The sequence below is a fragment of the Pelodiscus sinensis genome, chromosome 2, assembly GCF_049634645.1.
Source record: "Pelodiscus sinensis isolate JC-2024 chromosome 2, ASM4963464v1, whole genome shotgun sequence".
NCBI lineage: Eukaryota > Metazoa > Chordata > Testudines > Trionychidae > Pelodiscus > Pelodiscus sinensis.
In genome coordinates this window covers 21,676,559-21,695,178 of record NC_134712.1, presented here as the reverse complement: position 1 = coordinate 21,695,178, position 18,620 = coordinate 21,676,559, and the positions used below count along the sequence as shown (strand labels likewise).

Here is an 18,620-nt window from a genome sequence, read left to right as displayed (position 1 = left end):
ATCTAAAGCCATATACACTATGATGTTACCAATAGTTTACAGCATATACTTTGCTTATAAGGTGCCCTCGGAGTTAACGGAGCTACACCAGTTTGAAAATGGCTCATTAACTAAATGTACTCAAAATTACACCCCAGACTGAAACAGTCAGCTCCTCCGTGTGACTGGCAGTAGGTAATATTCTATTATTGGTTCAGGTCTACTTGGGATTTTTCTAAAATGAAACCGAAATGTTTGTTTCTAACTGGTTAACAAGAGCTGTATGAATAAAAGATTCAGGATGTCTTTAATGTGAAGTATTTAGTTGTGTATATTATATACAAACATATTACATGCATAGACTGTGCTTGTGATAGCAGTCTAGGGGATTTAGACATATTGTCCATTAATGCTAATAGGTGTGTCTAAACCCCTTAGATCTGTTTGATAATCTCAACCATTGCATACATACATTATATATATATTAGAGAAAGGGGGAATGTATTTCAATTTCTCTGCAAGGGAAACTATTGAAGCCCTTATATTAATAACCCTACTATTATGTAAATTCAAATAACTATCTCAGAATAGTGATATAGATTCAAGACTCCCTCATAATGAGGAGATTTATCAGGACTTTTTGCTTCATGTATGGTATTCACAGTTACAATATATAATTACTATGCTAGGTATGTTTTTGCTCCATATTCTTCGAATAGTAGCATCAACTACTATAGCTCCCCCCCTGCACATAAATCCTTTTAATATACAAGTTAGAGGATGACTTTGGTTATGTATCACATTATGAATTAATTTATTGTAGTTTACAACTTGAGCCTGTAAATACAGACCTGATATTAAAATTGTTGAGATTTATTGGCTTACCATAATCAAAGTCCTCTATACACGCAGGTTAATATATGTAAACTAGCATGTCTTCTGATGATAAAATAAATGGTAGTGCCCATCTAACAAGGTATAAAAATATTTTATTTTGAATGTGTGCACTTGCCAAAAAAAGTAAAAGACAGATGCACAGGCTCACCGTTTCCTCCAAAATCCATTTGAATCCTAAGAGAGTTACAGAATTTGCCAGACGGTCTAATAAATTACAGTTGCTGATTGTGAAGTATTTAACACAGGATGAATGGCTGAAACATCCAGTGCCTAACTATAAAATATATACTTTATCCTTACACAAAAAAGGCTTATTTCAAGAAGTCTGATGCTTTTTTAAAAAACATACTTTTATTATGCAGTAATGGACTGTGAAATTAGGCTGCAAGTTCACTGGATAAGAATGTTTCCTAAAATAAGTCCCTCTGAGCAGGTCTCCACTCCTTATTTCAAAATAACAAGACGAGCATCCACACTACCAAGCCTGTTATTTCAAAATAACTCCTGCTTGTGAAGAGGAATAAGCTTATTTCAAAATAACCTGGTAGTATAGACAGTGCCTTTAAATGCCAAAGGAATGGCTGATGTGAAAAATACATTTCAACCAAAACAAAATGTGTTTTCACTTATGCCTTGGCTATAGACAACAGAGCCAAAATTTCCTTCACATACTAAAGGAATAAAAATTGGCGTTCATACAATCCAGCACCCTCAACCTCAAAAGCAATACTAGATTAAGGGCTTAATTCCACCCTTCCCCTTCACTTTGGAGCATTGTGTACACATGTAGCCTTATTGACTTCAAAGGGGTTGTTTGTGGGAATAAAATATTTGCTGCAACAGACCCTTAGAATTTTTGCTTTAATTTTGCTCATCTTCAGCTTCATTGTTTGGGATCAGTAAGAAAAATGCTACATTTATGTAGGTTAAGTAAAACAACTTAATCTTCCTTAGAGTTGAAGGGCAGATTTTGGTTTGAAGGGAAAGAGAAATAATTCTATGCAGTCTATTTGGTTTTCACAGTTGGTGTCCTATGTAGGATTTCTGTTGTAGCAGTGGGCTCTTTCTCTATTGAAGTCAACCCAGTGTTGAGTTGTCATCCAGGTTTGCCCTTTTCTAAGCCACAGAAATGTACATCTGGGGTTGTGCCTGATCTTCATATTTTTTCCTGGATAACTAAGTGCTGAGCAATGAACAGACAATTTGCACTAAAATTGTGACCAGATGCAGGGTTTCTCAAATTTTTCAGAGTATCAACATTTATTTTTAAGGCAGCAAGGGTCAGACGGACACCACCTCTCTGTTACAGTGTAAATATCGCAGGGCATGTGGGGGCCAATATGGAGCCATTGCACACACTCACAGCCTCTGGTTTGCAGTGCCCAGACATTGTTATCCTGATCCTCTTGTAGGAGGATCATTCCCCTAGCTGACTCTCAGACAGTCCACCCTCTCCAGGGTTCCCAACAAACACAAAGAAATGAAAACACCTGAGCTGTTTCAAAGGTGTGGTAGGGCTCTTTCGTCAGAGGGTTCCTGGTAAGCTGTGACCCTAACCAAGCACAGAAGCTAAATGGATAGTTCCACACTAGTGGTTCAGTGCCTGGACCTCCCGTCCTTTTGAAAGGAGACCCATTGATTACCCAAGAAAATCTTGCCTTCAACCAACCCTCCAGGAGCTGAAGACTGGAAGCAGGCTCTCGTCTCTGGCCTGCCTCCAGCTGTGCGGTACTCTTTATTAACCTAATGTTGCACCATGAAGTGTCTGTAGAACCCATCACTCCCTACCATTGGTAATGATATAACCTCCCACTAGAATGAATGGTGATAGTATTGAAAAAGTATTAAGAAAGCACTCAGTTGAAATTACAATTACAACACAATTTATTAGGTAAAAGTAAGGAAGAATCAGCACTTGCCACCTTTCAGCTCTTAGCAGACTACTGGAAAGTAAAAGCAGACTAACAGTGATCTATGAGCTACAATTTGGGAACTTTTAGACTAGTAGTTTTCATTCTGTCTGGATATTACTTAAATGTCCTTAAACTAAGTGCATGGCTTACAGTATTGATTAACTTTTAAGTTAAGCTGGTATTAATATTAATACAATATTACTAGGGGGCAGAACCCCACTGCTCACTATGCTCACCAACCCCCCTTAATAGGGGTAGGCAGCCCCAGCTCTCCCCACTCTGGCCGCTGGGGAGGGTCAGGTTGAGGTGTAGCAGCCATGGCCTGCCCCAGCTCTTCCTCAGGGGAGGGGGAATTGATCCGGACTGAGGCTGGCCCAGCTCTCTTCCCTCTGGCTGTCGGGGGCAGGGGTGGAGGGGGTTCGGTTGGTCTGGGCCGAGGCCGCAGCTGGCCAGACCTCTCCCTCTGGTGGGAAGTAAAGGAGGGCATGGTGCCCAACCCTCTCCCTCTGTCCACAAGGGGGGAGGCCACATGGCTCTGTTTGCGAGGGGGAAGCCACACGGCTCCCATGTGCCCCCATCCCTGGCGATGGTGCACATGTCCTGCGCACTCCCATTCCTTCCACCTGAACTCCCGCGAGGCTTTGCGGCTCCCGCGTGCCCCTGCCCCAGTCCCCACAAGGCTGCGTGGCTCCCATGCCCCTCACAAGAGCCCTCGCGCCCCTCTTCTCTGCACTCCACAATGCTGCACGGCTCCCCGGTGCCTCCACCTCCTCCCTGCGGCTCCTGCATGCCCCTTCCCCACACCCAAGACCCCACAAGCCCCTCCAATCCCCAAGAGGTTGCATGGCCCCCTCGCCTCTGGTGTGCTCCAACCCACCCAAGCCCATGAGAGGTCAGACAACTCCCATGTGCTGCCCACCCCCCACCTGAGTCCCTGAAGCTCCTACGTGCCCCCTCCCTATACCCGAGACCCCCTCCTCCCATGGCTCTGGTGTGCCCCCCACCGAAGCCCGAGAGGTCTTGCCTTCAGCATGGCTTAGTGTGCACCCTCCCGAGCCCCCCAGGCTCTCCATGTGCCCCTCCTTCCCAACCCCAGACAGTGGAGGAGCAACATGGTTCAATTTAAATTCCAGGAGCTGCCCGCCTGGAGGGACTGTCGGGAAGGAGATAACTTCTCCTGGTGGCCTGTATGGTGCAGAGCTGATAGGGGATCACGGTGGGGACGGGACAAAGTAGGGCAGCCGTGCAGTCTCCCCAGAACACTGGGGAAGCCACATGCCCCAGGAGCCACTCAGCTCATGGCTGCCACCACTGCAGGCCTCGCCAGGGCAGGCTGGATCATGGGGGAGGCCACATGGCTCGCAGCTTCCACGGAACATGGAGAAGAGGGGGCCATGCAGCTGAGGGCAGAGAAAGGGGCTGTGGGACGCAGAGTGACACATAACGTCAGTCTGTCTTCCAGTAGGAAAAACCTAAGCTAAGCTAAAATAAACTAAGCTAAGCTAAGATAGAAACTGCAGATTCACTTAGGGCCACATTCAGCAAAATCTCTCCCGAATCCCATTCTGAAAAATATTTTCTGAATAAGTGGGCATAAAAGATGTCATGATAAAGTTTTGGGGTTTTTTGCATTTAGTTAAAAAATATTTAGTTATAAATAAACATGCAAAAGTGACAAATGGCTTCCCTATATAGTACAAATCAAAGTTTCTTGAAACCCCAAAAAGGCCATGTAAGCATTTAAAGGTTCAAAAATTCTTGATTAAAAAAATTAGACTTTGCATTCTATTACATCATAAAATATGTGCAAATAAAACATCTGCTCTGGCAGGACAGTAAAACAGATTGTTTACAATTACTTTAGAGTTCATGGGAGTAAAATGTCCAGAGCAACTCTCCGCTATTATTCCTTGAGAAAAAGAGACACAAAGTCCTGCAGCTTTTAGTCTGAGACTGTTCACGGATATTTAAACTATGTGTTTTCATTGGACATGAATATGCAGAAAGATAACTGGTGTTCTATAGAGAGAAATTAAAAAATCCTTTTATTAACATTCAACATTAAAGGCCAGATTCATGCAATACATTCTGGAACAGGTAACATCAAAATATTGTTTTGGTGTTTATCTCTGTTTCCATAAGGTGAGTGATCTTCCCCAAACAAATTTTCCTTGTACCTGAAAAACATCTGTCCTTTGCATAAAATGGATAATGAAGATGCATGTGGTCTTCCAAGTTTATGTGATTCTGGAACTTTTCTTTATCAGGAAAGCCATCAGTTCCTCTTTCACTTCTTTTTTATGTCTTCCGATAATCTTTAGGTCTAGAAAACAAACATATATACATATCTCATCAAGTAAAACAGGCACAGAAAATACATGTCTTACTTAAAACATGCAGTAACCACCATATGTATTGTAATTTCCTTACTTCTGGTGCCTGAAATTTCAATCTTATAGGTGTTTGGCTTTTTTTTTTTTTTAAAGAAAAATGAACACATTAAATCCTGCGATAATACACCAAACCAGAGTTAGAGCCGCATAGCTTTGGGAATTTGTAAGTTGTTTGATACTTGGTGTAGGTTAACTGGCTCCTACACTCACAAACATAACAGGACATCTTCAAATGAAAGTATTCTTTAAATGACTAAATACTGCTATTCATTTTTCTCCAAACTTATGTTTATATTTAAATCTTAACATCTACAAAACAAGACAAGCTTTACGTTGAGAGTTGGGTTATACTTTCAAATTATCATAAACCATTAAAGGTGAAGAATTTAAAAATCCACTTTATGTTGCATCTTTTCTGATGTTTATGTTTTGCACTTCAATCTGCCTGGACAATGAAACTAGGCTAGACTAGTAATAGTGACCTAAAGGCCTAGGAACAAACAAAGGGGTTACAAGCCTCTGATACTCTCTTAACTGCCTCTTCTCAAGTATTTCATAGTCCTTTTGCATGGACCAAATAATTTGATGCACCAGAATAACGCTTCCTCTTCCCTGAGCACAGAAATGTGTTTCTCTTTGAATGGCAGCTTAACACTTCAGTCTAGTCAGCTGGCGGTCTGTGCAGGTCAAGCATATGTTTAACTGGTTACAGATCTGAATGTCCCACAGAACTTTTCACCGGGCTGAAAACACATTCAAGATTGTTGTTTTTTTGCATGCATACTGCAATTTGGATTTATATTTTATTGTTTCAAAGTCAAAAGGAATTGGAACCCCAGTTTCCAGCTGTATGAGGCTAATGAAGCTCAAAAGCTGATTTGTCTCTGTTGAAAGTCTACCATGAGCAAACACAAAAGTTCTTAAAGCCTTTTCTAAAGTCACACTAGACTTTCACAGCTATTCGTAATTTGCTTTTTGAAAGAAATAGTCTCTACTTTACAGACTGTGTTTGGCACTGGCAAAGCTAAGCCGTGAAAAATACTGCATTTGATAAGGATGATATCAGTGCTTTGCTACAGAAAGAACTGAAGCTTAAAAAAACCTTGATCTACTCAGAAAGAATTATAAGATACTTTTTAATACCAAAAAAAGAACTCCTTGCTGATAAACTACACAAATCTGGGGAAGGGTGTACCACAGTAGAGGGAAATCCATTATCACTCGCTCCTAGTAAAACATTGCAATTGTATATTTAAACAAACTGTTTTAGTGAAACCTAAGAAAGTACCAGTCCTTTAACTACTTCAAAAAGGAAATTAGGTCCCCTAAAAAGTGCTGTTTCAGAACTTCATCTGCTGGCTGAGGAGAAATATTGTACATATTTTAAAAAACAGAATAGTCCTGTGAAGAATTTATCTGCTGTATATTGTTAACTGCAGCTCCTGCATGAGAGAGACAACCTCTCTGCAACAAGAAGAAAAAAACCCCCACACAAATGAAGGGATGGAATTTTGGTTGAGCTGGGTCCAGGTCCTACCCCCTCTGCAGCTCTGCAGTAGTTTAAAACACTGTTTTTGTCCAGACACTGTGTATAGTTAATGTGACAAGCTGGGTCACAGAGATCCCCGTGAATTGCCTCTTAATAGGCTGATCATACTACTAAGCCTGCCTACTTGCCATCTAGGGCACACCACCACCAGAGTAGAAAGTCTGGTTTAACCCCAGCAAAGGCAGAGTCTGGGCAAGACAGTTGGGGTTGCCCAGAGTGCAGGTAGGTGGGCTCAGTGGTATGCTCAGCTCATCAAGTGACAGTCTCAAGAGGATCTCTGTGATCCAACCTGTCGCAGTTAATACTTGGTAAATGTTAACCTTCTACCTTTCTTGCTTGCTGCCCAGTCCCAGATGCTGCGCCTCTGCTTTTAAAGGCTTTTAAAGCAGAGGTGCAGCATCTGGAACCAAATGTGAGCAAGAATAGCTGATTCCTGACTCGTGCCTGGTCCCCTGCTGCGCCTCTGCCTTTTAAATACTCTGGAGCTAGGAGCGTACCCCCGTTGCAGCTCTGCAGTTTCTCCCTTTATCAACTAATTGAGTAGTCGATGGATAGTCCATCGACTATTCGATTGATAGTCCATCGACTATTCGATTAGCTGATTAAATGAAATTTAACATCCCTATTCTACACTAGTCTTTTTTTCCCTTAAATTGAGCCATTGGTACTTCCATCAGTGAAGCTACAACAACACTAAGAGTAGAGAAGCCACTGTAGTTTAAAAAATATTTATTACAGCTAGATAACAAAAACTACTGAGAGTTCCAACAACTTGTCTACACTAATCGTCTTATCACTGCCTTCAGCGATGGATCTAATTCAGTGGCAGCAGCTCTGGGAAGCTAAAGAAAAAGACTAGCGTAGAGAAAAAAAAATCACTGTTTAGTCCTTAACCTGCATCAACACCTGTTTTGTACATGCCTAGGTTAGATTCACAAATTTCCAGTCAGATATGAAAGTCAGGATTTATACAGACACTTAAGTACATTCATTTGAATAATTTGTCTTTAATTCAGAATTTATGTAACTATTTGCAAGAAGGGTGTTAAGTCAATGTAATACTGTGTTACTACTTGTAGCTGTATAGTAAAGCACCATTCTATTTATTTTCCAAATTTAATCATTGACTTCCAGTACTCTGGCTCATATAATAGCTTTAGTATTTGTAAACACCAAGATAAATCTTTGACTACGCTGTAGTTGTTTCCAGAATAAAGCAGAAAATGGAATCCATGAAAGAGTAAAAGAATTAAGTCTTCACTATTGCTTTTACATAAGGGCTACGTCTAGACTGGCCCCTAATTCCGGAAAAGTCATGCAAAGCAGGTAAGTCAGAATAGGGAAATCCGCGGGGGATTTAAATATCCCCCTCGGGATTTAAATAAACATGTCCGCCGCTTTTTTTCCGGTTTGGGGAAAAGCCGGAAAAAAGCGTCTAGACTGGCGCGATCCTCCGGAATAAAGCCCTTTTCCGGAGGATCTCTTATTCCTACTTTCAAGGGATAAGAGATCCTCCGGAAAAGGGCTTTATTCCGGAGGATCGCACCAGTCTAGACGCTTTTTTCCGGCTTTTCCCCAAACCGGAAAAAAAGCGGCGGACATGTTTATTTAAATCCCGAGGGGGATATTTAAATCCCCCGCGGATTTCCCTATTCTGACTTACCTGCTTTGCATGACTTTTCCGGAATTAGGGGCCAGTCTAGACGTAGCCAAGCAGTTTGAAAACAAGGAAAAGATACATTTTAAAGGAAAATCCCTAATATATCACACCATTTTCTCAAGCAGATGTTAAGATTAGAAGGTTAGAGATTCTTTTTTCAATTCACCTGTTTAATACTCATCTAGATACTGTGACTGGAATGTTAAACATTATGATATGGAATCTTTTACACTCATCGTTACATACTTGGGTACAATGGCCAACAAGGTAAAACTATGTGTTTAATGTGCTGAAAGTCCAGTATTATGTTTCTTGTGACAGGGTATGAACTACCAACACGCCACAGAGCACTTTTGAGTGGTCAGAAGAATGAGAGCACTGGTGAATCAATGAGAGGTGGGTGAGAAATTATGGAGTGGGGTGTTATGATAACGGGTCTTACATAGTTACCATAATTGTGAGTTCAGATGTTAGAACTGAGTGTAAGTAAGGAAGATGTCACAATAACCTAAAACAACAAATGCTGATGGGAAAAGGCAGCAAAGGGAGACAAAGACTGAAACAGTCCAAACGAAAAGGCCTACTGATATAATTCAAGAATAGTGTTAAAATGATAGAAACGAGAACAGTGCAAGACCATAAATCAATGAACCAAAATTGTTATAAACTTTCAGAGGAGTAGCGTGTTAGTCTGTAATGGAAAAAACTTTAAAAACAACAAATAGCCTTGCAGCACCTTAGAGACTAACAAAAAATGTAGATGGCATCGTGAGCTTTCATAGCTGTGCCCACAGAAACTCATGATACCATCTACATTTTTATTAGTCTCTAAGGTGCTGCTAGACTATTCATTATTTTTTAGTTTGTTCAAAATTCTCATATTTGATATTAGGCTTAATAAGGGAACAAAAAAGCAGAGGATGGTTTATTCAGAGCGTGGCAGGCAGGAGCCGTTCCACCAGGGGAGCCAGTTTAAAACCCAACTCCCTGTGCAGACTGGCTGCCTGGTGTCACCACTGCTGCTTCTGTTACTGAGTCAGCAGCACAGGGTGACGGGGGGGGGGGGGGGGGGGGGAGGCGGTGGCACTGCAAAGCTGGTGCTGGGAGGAATGGGTTTTACGTTTGCTCCCCCCAGCACCAGCTCCTGCCCCCACCTCCCGCTGCCTCTGCTTCTGTAGGAGCTGGGGGTGGAGAAGGCGAGTCTGTGGAGCCAGCACGCACGAGGAGCCTGCTTGAAAGCCAGCTCCCCACATATTGGCTCCAGCATGCCCCCCATCACCCTCCGTGCTGCTGCCTCTATCAGAGGCAGCATTGTGGGGGTGGAGGAGGCAGATCCGGTGTTTATGGGGAACCTGATTAAAGCCAGCTCCTCACAAGCATTGGCTCTCACTACCCCCACCTGCTGCCGCTGATACAGAGGCAGCAAGGGGGGAAGTGCATGTAGTTGACAAAATTAACCCGATGAGGCTGGGCTTATTGGTTAATCGTATAGTCGACTACACGCTGACATCCCTAAGATGACCAGAGGAATCACTGAGGTCTTTCTTGCTGAGACATGATACTTGTTGAAGGAGTATTCTTCTCTTCTCTTTCTCTCTGTTGAAATGAAGTTGGTCAGGTCAGTTAGGCTAATAAATTATTACCTAAGAGAGAGAACAATCTCACAGGGCTACTGTAGGCATACAAATGTTTCACATATGACTACTTTAAAAAATGATTTGGGGGGTTTTCAACATCAAATTTTGTCTCTAGTGATGTAACTTTTATAGAAATAATTAATTGCTTATTGAACAAAAATGGAATGAAGTATAAAACAAATTCACATACACGCTATGATGAATTGGGAATTAAACAACCAATCCATCACTTTTAATTACTATCATACTACGAGAAAAATCAGGAAAACGCAGTTGTTTTCTTCAATGTAATACAAAATATTTTTTCAAATACTTTTTTCCTGCCTCCTAGAGTTAGTTCAATTAAGTCGCAATATACTTGCCATACAGTTCCATCTTTATTACATTCTTGTCAGCACATTCCAACTAAAATGTCTTTCTGCCTAGCAATATTTTATGGAACAAAAGCACATTTCTGGCAGTCTGAGAAAGGCAACAAGAAGAGATGCTATTGTTTGTGAAGGCCAGATTTGAGTTTTAATTTATCTATGTCACAATAGAACCAGCAAGATTTCAGCAGTCTCTCGCATAAGAAGACCAGCATCTTAATGCCCATGTAGAAAACTTGCTGTGGGAGAAACACATTTTTTTATAAAATCAGTCAGAATAAACAGTTGCAAACTAACTCTGCTTACTTCACAGTGGTCTTAAGATAATAGGTTAATATTTATATTAACATACTTGGATTAAAAATGCTGTAAAGCAGTATACTATTATTGCTTAGTACAGGTTGGACCTCCCTGGTCTGGCTCCCTCGGGAACTGACCCATCCCAAATGAGGGAATTTGTCAGATTAGGGAAGGTCCCCTGCCACTGGCCTCCCAGGACACTGCCCATCCCTTTGGCTGGCTTTGCTCTGGCCCCCCAGCCCCACTGCCACTGGTCTCTGGTCCTGCTGCTATGGGGCTTGGGCTTGGTTCCGCCCCAATGCTGTAAGATGAATGGGGCTCGCCAGGGATAGAGCTCTCCATGACTGGCTGCTGCACTGGGACAAGGCTCACCAGTCCCGATAGTGGGGCTCCCACCGCTGGACTCCTGACTGGCTCACACTCCCAGGCGCCGGGGCTCTCTGGTCCAGCAACATCCACGGTTTCGTCAGACCACAGATGTTGCCAGATCAGAGAGTCCCGGATTTAGGGGGTTCAACCTGTACTTCTACATTAAATAGTCACTGTTCCTTTTGACAAGATTAATTTTTCATATATCAATCTTTCAAAGAATAATATTTCAAAAGTAGGTCTTAAGGGCAGCATGAAGCACATGCTCCTTAAAGCTTACGTGCAATAAGATTAATGTCACAACATGATTAGCAAAATGAATGTTCCTTCCCCAAAAAGAACAAGTTACATGTTTGCCAAGTTTTTGCACTACATAAGGCCAATTAAATGCTGCTCTTGAGGAGAGGCAAGTCTCTCTCCAACCCAGCTTAAAAAAAAAGTAATGAAGAATCTTCATTTTATAAAACCTCTTTTCAAAATCACAATGGTAGTTTTGACACCTTTTACGCAGTCTTATGCATTTCAAATAACTGATATGAAGCCAAACTTAATGGAGTCATCTACTGATTTTCCCTGAACAATGGCATACATATTCTAAAAGTATTCCTCACTTGCCACTATTGTCAGGTCTTCTACACAATGATTTTTAAAGCTGTCTTTACTAAATGGGGAAATATGAAGACTGCCAATACTCCTACAGAAATGACCTGTCAGTGCCTGCTCCTGAGTCAGCAGTGCTCACTTGGTTTGAAAACTTCGAAGTATTCAAACCGCATTTCTCTTTGCACCTGCAGGCAATCATCCCCCCTCATAGTTGAGGAAAGTGACCAAGAAACAGATGGAAAGTCCAGATAATCATTGCAGTCTTACCAATGACATGCAAGAATTTTCAAACGGGAATTAAATTCATATCAGCACTATAAAGGGTCAATGCCTTAAAGCTAACATACTTGCACAAAGATTAATGGAATGGAAAAGGTGAAAAGGGAATTTACAGGTTATGACTTCGTTTAGATTTTGTTTGCTAGTATGAATAAGGAAACAAAAAAGTTTTCACATACATAAAAACTCCATAAGAATTAATAACAATTCTGTATGAAAGGCAGCTGGTAATGGTTGTATGCGATCAACACTGTGAATTTTTTGCAGAATAGTTACAACCATTCTGTAAACCTTTTTTTTGCAGAAAAATTACAACCTGTCTGCAAGCTTCCAATATGCAAGATACTATTGTCCCTGGCTCCTAGTAATTCAATACTGTAAAGTTAAACAGCTAAAGTATGCTATTTGAGCACAGCAACTTCTTAAATTTCAGATCAGAATTCCTAGGTTTTTTTATTATTACAATATCTGTCTGTATCTTCACAGCAGTATAAAGTGTTGCAGGAGCAGGACTCATCCTAATGGGCAATACAAGATTCTATGGATAGCTGGCTTATGTAAATCATATCAGCCTCTTGAGTGCAAATGTGTTGTGGGGAAAACCCAAGTAGGAAACCATTAACTATACTAGAGATTGCATAGATAATTAATTATATTGTCAGGGACAAGGAAGATATTTGCTCCTCTGTGGTAGTGGTTGGATGGCCTGGCATGCACAGCTTGGGGATGTTGGTGGAACTTCTAGAGACAAAGGCCGTCTATAGAGGTGCACGGTTTTCTGCACAGCTCCAGCTCCTTGGCAACAAAGTCCCAACAAAGTGCTTTCCTGATTGCTAGCCCTTGAACTAGGGATGTCATCGACTAGTCGACTATACAATTAACTCATAAGCTTAGGCTTACCAGTTAATCTTGTTAATGACTTGCATTTTCCACCCACCACAGCCTCTGCATCAGAGGCAGGGCCGGCCCAAGCCCTTTTGGTGCCCTGGGCCGGGGAGTGCGGCGCTGCCCCTGGGTGCAGGGCACATGCGCAGGCCCGCCCAGGGGGTGCGGGCCTGCCTCCAGGGCGCACAGTGCATGTGCATGTCGGCCACGGCTGCTAGCACGAAGCCTGGGGCCCGCCCATGGGGCACATGGCGCATGCGCTGCCTAGCCCGGCCCGGCCAGCGCCGCTGGCGCACGTGCCGGGCCGTGCAGGGCCCCGCAGCCATGGGGACAAGGGTGCTGCTGTCCGGCGCCGCGGGGCTGGCGCTGCTGGAGCCGGGCGCGCGGCTCCTGATGGTAGCTGTAGGGGACACTGCATGCCCCTTACAGCTGCCATCAGGCGCCCCCCGTGGGTTGGGGAGGGAGGGAAGACAGGGGAGGCTGCTGTGAAGTAGCCTCTGCCCATGGTGGGCCCAAGCTCCCCGTGGACAGGGGCTGCTACCGGACCAGCCTCTGTCCGTGGTGGGCCCAGACCACTGCGGACCGAGGCTGCTTTGCAGCAGCCTCCTCCACCGCTCCCCCTCCCAGCAGTCTCTGTCCATGGGGAGCTCAGACCCTTGTGGACAGGGGTTGCTGCCACCCTGCGCTGCTTTCTCTGTATCAAAGGCAGCAGCACAGGGGTAGCAGGCAGCCAGTCTGCACAGGAAGCTGGTTTTTAAACTGGTTCCCCTAGCAGACCAGCTCCTGCCTGCCATCCCGTGCTGCTGCAGCTAAGAGGTAGCAGTGCGGGTTGGCAGAGGGCCGGGAGCACATTGGGTGCTGCACCTGCTCCCTGGGACCACTGAATAGTTGTGCAACCGCTAAGATTTTATGAGGTTACATGCCTATTCAATTACCTGATATCTATCATCACTAGTTTGAACTATTTATGAGATGGGGGTATGACAGAATGGAAGGGAAACCAACACAAGTTAAATGTGGCTTGGCCAGAATTAACTTGTGCTGGTTTACCACAAGATTTTCAGAAGAAAAGGAATTTGGTAGAGTGCACTGTCTATGGAATGCTCCCTGTTACTTATAATCCACAAGAATTCATCTCTGCAAAAATTCCTACTTGTATGGGTCATTTACTAAAAATAAAGATGCCAATCTTATGTGTTACAAGTGTCAAAATGGTTTCAGATTTGTGACTCATGACAGTGGGTTTCATGATTAGCTCTTGCTGGGACAGAGTTTTCTTCCATTGACTCCTTTTTACCTTCTGAACCTCCTTCCTGAATACCCATGGAGAATTCATTTTGAGAGCTGAGTAAGTCATGCTGAAGGCCAATTGTTCGCTGTATGATTTTTATGCGTAGATTTCAGATCACAAGAAAGCAAGGCTTTTCAAAACTTACATGTTCTTTTCAGGCTTCCAGACCAAAAAAACAAAAAAAAACCAACAACCCCCAAGTGTAGTTTAAGATGCAGTAAGCCAGATTTTAAACAGATTTATCTACTAGCTGACAAACATGTCTGTATTTCTATTATGCAAATTTAAAATAAGCTTTCTAATTTAAGATAATGGATAAATGCAACTCAAATAGTTACAAGTCCTGATGAGAAAATCAGGCCACTTACTTTATAGTTGTCTGTCACTTTTTGTTTCAATTCTGTTAACCAATAAAAATACTATACAGGCAGTCCCCGACTTACGTGGATCCGACTTACGTCGGATCCCTAGATACGAACGGGGTGAGGCAACTCCTGCAGGAGCGCAGCAGCGTCCCCGGGGCTCGCTCACCTGGGTCCTAGAATCCACCTCCTCCTCCTCTTCGGCCGGCTCCAACTGGCCTCTGCCTGCAGCAGCTGGCCACAGGGACAGGGATCCCGCAGAGCTGCCTGGCAGAGGAAAAGTGCCTCCCCACGCCCGCTGCCCCCCCCCCGTGGCCTCCCATCCTGCACGCCTCACGCCTCCCCCCCTGCCAGCAACAGGCTGCCCCCTCCCCTGAGCAACAGGCTGCCGAACAGCAGACAAAAGCAGCCTCTCCGCCCCTCCTCCCCCTATACATGCTGGGCTCCCTGGGCAAACAAAGACTCCACCAAAACAAACAAAGTGCTGGCCTCATTGTGTTAGCAAAAAAAGGACCCTCCTCCTAGAACCCTGGGTGGTGTGTGGAAATAAAGCTATTAGCTCAAAGCATGGTGCAGAGCTGTTTGGTATTTGATGAGTTACTCCTTTAGTCCTGAGTTTGTCACAGGGACAGAAATAGATGTGAAGTCTTCTGAACAGGGGAACAGACAGCAAAACAAACATTAGAGGGGAGTTAACCTTTCCCTATGCTATCCAAAACTAAAAAAAATGTTTGGCTAGAGTTTCCCCTACAATATGTACCAGTTCCGACTTACATACAAATTCAACTTAAGAACAAACCTACAGTCCCTATCTTGTACGTAACCCGGGGACTGCCTGTATATATGAATTATAATGGTGTTCTTCTGCATCTCTGAGAAAATCAGAATCACAGGAACAGGGCATTATTACTAACTGATGACAGAACATCACACAATAAAATGTCACCATTATCTTTCATTTATATTTAATAAACTACCACATTGAAATGGTTTGTTTTTATCTTTGTAGTACTGAAAAGTTCTGATTTAACTGGTTTTGTATATAATTATATTTAAGATATACAAAATTAAGTTTGCACTTGTTCAGGGCATACCTTTTCCCTAAGTACCATTTATTAATTAATTACTGTAGTTGATGTTGCAAATACAGATTGAACTTTCTATTCTGGCTCTCTCTCATCTGGCAACATCCGCAGTCTGATATGATTTTAGTTAGCTGGATGCCCACTTATCATGGGTGTAGCCAGCTTTCCCACAGTCTCATAAAGTTTGCTTACAGTTGCCAGTCCTGGCTTTCAGAGGTCTGTGCTGTTATTTAGCTCTAATTTACCTCTAATTTAGTTCACTCTGGTTTTGCATTCACGGTTTGCCATTCCTTCTGTCTTACGCTGCTCTGCAGTGAGTGAGTGAGTAAGTGTGTGTGGCACTATAGCACTATCTGCGTGTGTGAGTGGCACTGCGGCACTATCTGCATGAGGAGAGGGAGGCTGGGAATGACTCGCTGTGGAATAGTCATAGAAATGTAGCCGTGTTAGTCTCGTGTAGCTGAAACAAAAAACAGAACTATGTAGCACTTTAAAAACTAACAAGATGGTTTATTAGGTGATGACCTTTCGTGGCCCACTTCCTCAGATCAAATGATGGAAGAAAACACTAATACCAACCCTGGTACCTTCCCTTGCAACAAACCTTGTTGCCAGCTTTGTCCACATATTCACTCTGCTGATACCATTATTGGACCTAACCAAGCGAGTTATAAGATCAAGAACACATATTCCTGCACATCCAGAAATATAATTTATGCTATCATGTGCTGGAAGTGACCATCTGCTATGTACATTGGACAAACGTCTCAGACGCTTCGGCTAAGGATCAATGCCCACAAAACAGATATTAGACAGGATCACAAAGAAAAAACAGTTTCTTGCCATTTCAACCAGAAAGGACATTGTCTCAACGACTTGATTACCTGCATCCTGCTTCAAAGGCCTTTTAAGACTACACTTGAAAGAGAATCCTCTGAACTGTCATTCATGCTTAAATTCGACACTTTACACCTAAATTTGAATAAAGACTCTATCTTACACATTACAAAGATAGCTTCCTCAATTATCACCTCTAATATCATTAGCTCACAGACATTTACCTCCCCCCCAGCCCCCTTATGTTCTGAAATTTGATTTGTCCTTTTCATATGTGTTCATTTTTTATTGTATCCTTTGGTATATATCGCTGTGGAAGTATGTCAGTCTCTCACATCCTGAGGGCTAGGTGATAGCAAATAACAACTTGGGCCTGGAAACAGGACAAAGCTGGAGGTGGGGCTGCCTGGGACGGTGAGCAGTGGCTGGGAATGTGAGTTAGTACAATCCATCTAACCAGCTCTGGGCTCCTGCCCCGGCCCTCCAGGCCAGCGAGGCTCCCTTCTCCCCCAGCCAGCAGAAAAACTGACTGCTCCTGGTTCCTGTAACAACAAATCTGAGCTACGCTGTGTCCCCTGTCAACAAATAAACCTTCTGTTCTACCTGCCAGCTAAGAGTCACATGCGACTGCAAATGGGGGAGCAGGGCTTGGTGACTCCATGATACCAATATATTAGGCTTCCAAGATACTGACCACAGAGGTCTGATCAACTGTAGAAAATTTGCTGGTATAGTTCTTTCACACAGGGACATTAATTTTTAGGCCAACATTTTTATATAAGCAAAAACCCTACTGTTGAAAGGAAAGTGCTTTTGCTGATATAAACTGGTCTACACTAGGAAGGTTTGCCAGTATGGGGTTATACCAGTAACCCTTTCAAGTGTATGCAAAGACTGCAATAAATGAGTTTATACCAGCAAAAGAGTGCTTTTGTTCACAAATTAAATAACTTATGTAAGCAAGAAAGGATTTTTTGCCAGTATAACCGAGGCTTTTGCAAGCATAGCTATGTTGGACTGGGGCATGTAGACAAGACCTCAGCAAGACAATTCTGATCACACATGGAAGGGTTTGGTTTTTTTTAAGCCAAGGAACTTTTTCAAAAATTATATAAATTTGGCAAAAGTTAACAGGGCCATCAAAGAAATGCTGGAATGGAGAGAATTATGCACTGGCTCAGCCAAACTCCTACACTCAGAGGAGCATGTTTAAGTAAGTAAAAGGAAGAGGCAAGAAGGGACAAGCTGTGAAGCGTTTTGCACAAGACATTATTAATAAATATACATTTAAAATAAAATAGGATTGGATATTTATAAATTAAAGAGCAAACAAGTTCCCTAGTTTTATTTTGGTTAGCACAAATAGTGCAGCAACATGATAACACAGAAATTATATTCAGATTTATGGCTGACATCCCTTTTTTTAAATTTACTCTGGTGTATCTCAACAATATTCTGGTTTCAAAATATTGCATAAAATATATCAATTTTCACCCTTCTACAGGTTGAACCTCTCTTGTCTAGGACACTCTGATCTGGCAACATCTGTGGTCCGGCAGGATCACGGATATTGCTGGACCAGAGGGCTGAGTTGCCATGGGGCTGGCCATAGCAGCCCTGGGAGAGCAGAGCTGTGGCAGCCCTCATGGCCCCAAGGAGCGGAGCCCTGGTGGCTCTAGAGCAGCGGATCCACAGCAGCTCCACTGGCCCTGGGGTAGTGAAAGTGCGGAAGACCTGGTGGCCCCAGGGAGTGGAGCCCTGGGGGCTCTGGGAAGCGGAGCCACAGCTTCCACAGCAGCCCCAATGCCCTGAGTCCTGGCAGTGCTGGAGCTGGGAAGTCACGGCGGTACTAGGAAGTCACCAAGTCCAGCAGCCACACAGAGCAGAGCCCAGCAGCTCGAGAGCCATAGCAGCCCAAGCACCCAGGAGTTATGGCAGTGTCAGTGCCTGAAAGCCATGACAGCCCAGCCACAGTGACCCTGGGACAGTGGAGCCCCGGCAGTCCCTGGGTATTGGAGCTGTGGCAGCTCCAGTGTGAGTGGAGCCTGATGGCCCCAGGACAGCAGAGCTGCAGCAGTGGGCACTGGCCAGCGTAGCTGGGAGCCAGTGGCCTGGGGGCAAGGGAGGTCCACTAGGTCTGCAGATTGACCCTGGCAGAACCCACAGTCCCATAAGCAGAGGGATGGAATTGACCTCCCCTGGTCCGGCAAACT

At 43.5% G+C, this 18,620-nt stretch overlaps 1 protein-coding gene across 1 annotated transcript in view; it reads right to left on the bottom strand.

The window, feature by feature from the left end:
* Positions 1 to 4,817: 4,817 nt before the first annotated feature.
* The window catches only part of MRPL13 (mitochondrial ribosomal protein L13), a 46,070-nt gene continuing 32,267 nt past the window's right edge, over positions 4,818 to 18,620 (bottom strand). Inside the window, exon 7 of the mRNA XM_075920178.1 lies at positions 4,818 to 5,112. Coding sequence (XP_075776293.1) covers positions 5,088 to 5,112 — 25 coding nt within the window. The 3' untranslated portion in view covers positions 4,818 to 5,087. The remainder of the gene's footprint in view (positions 5,113 to 18,620) is intronic.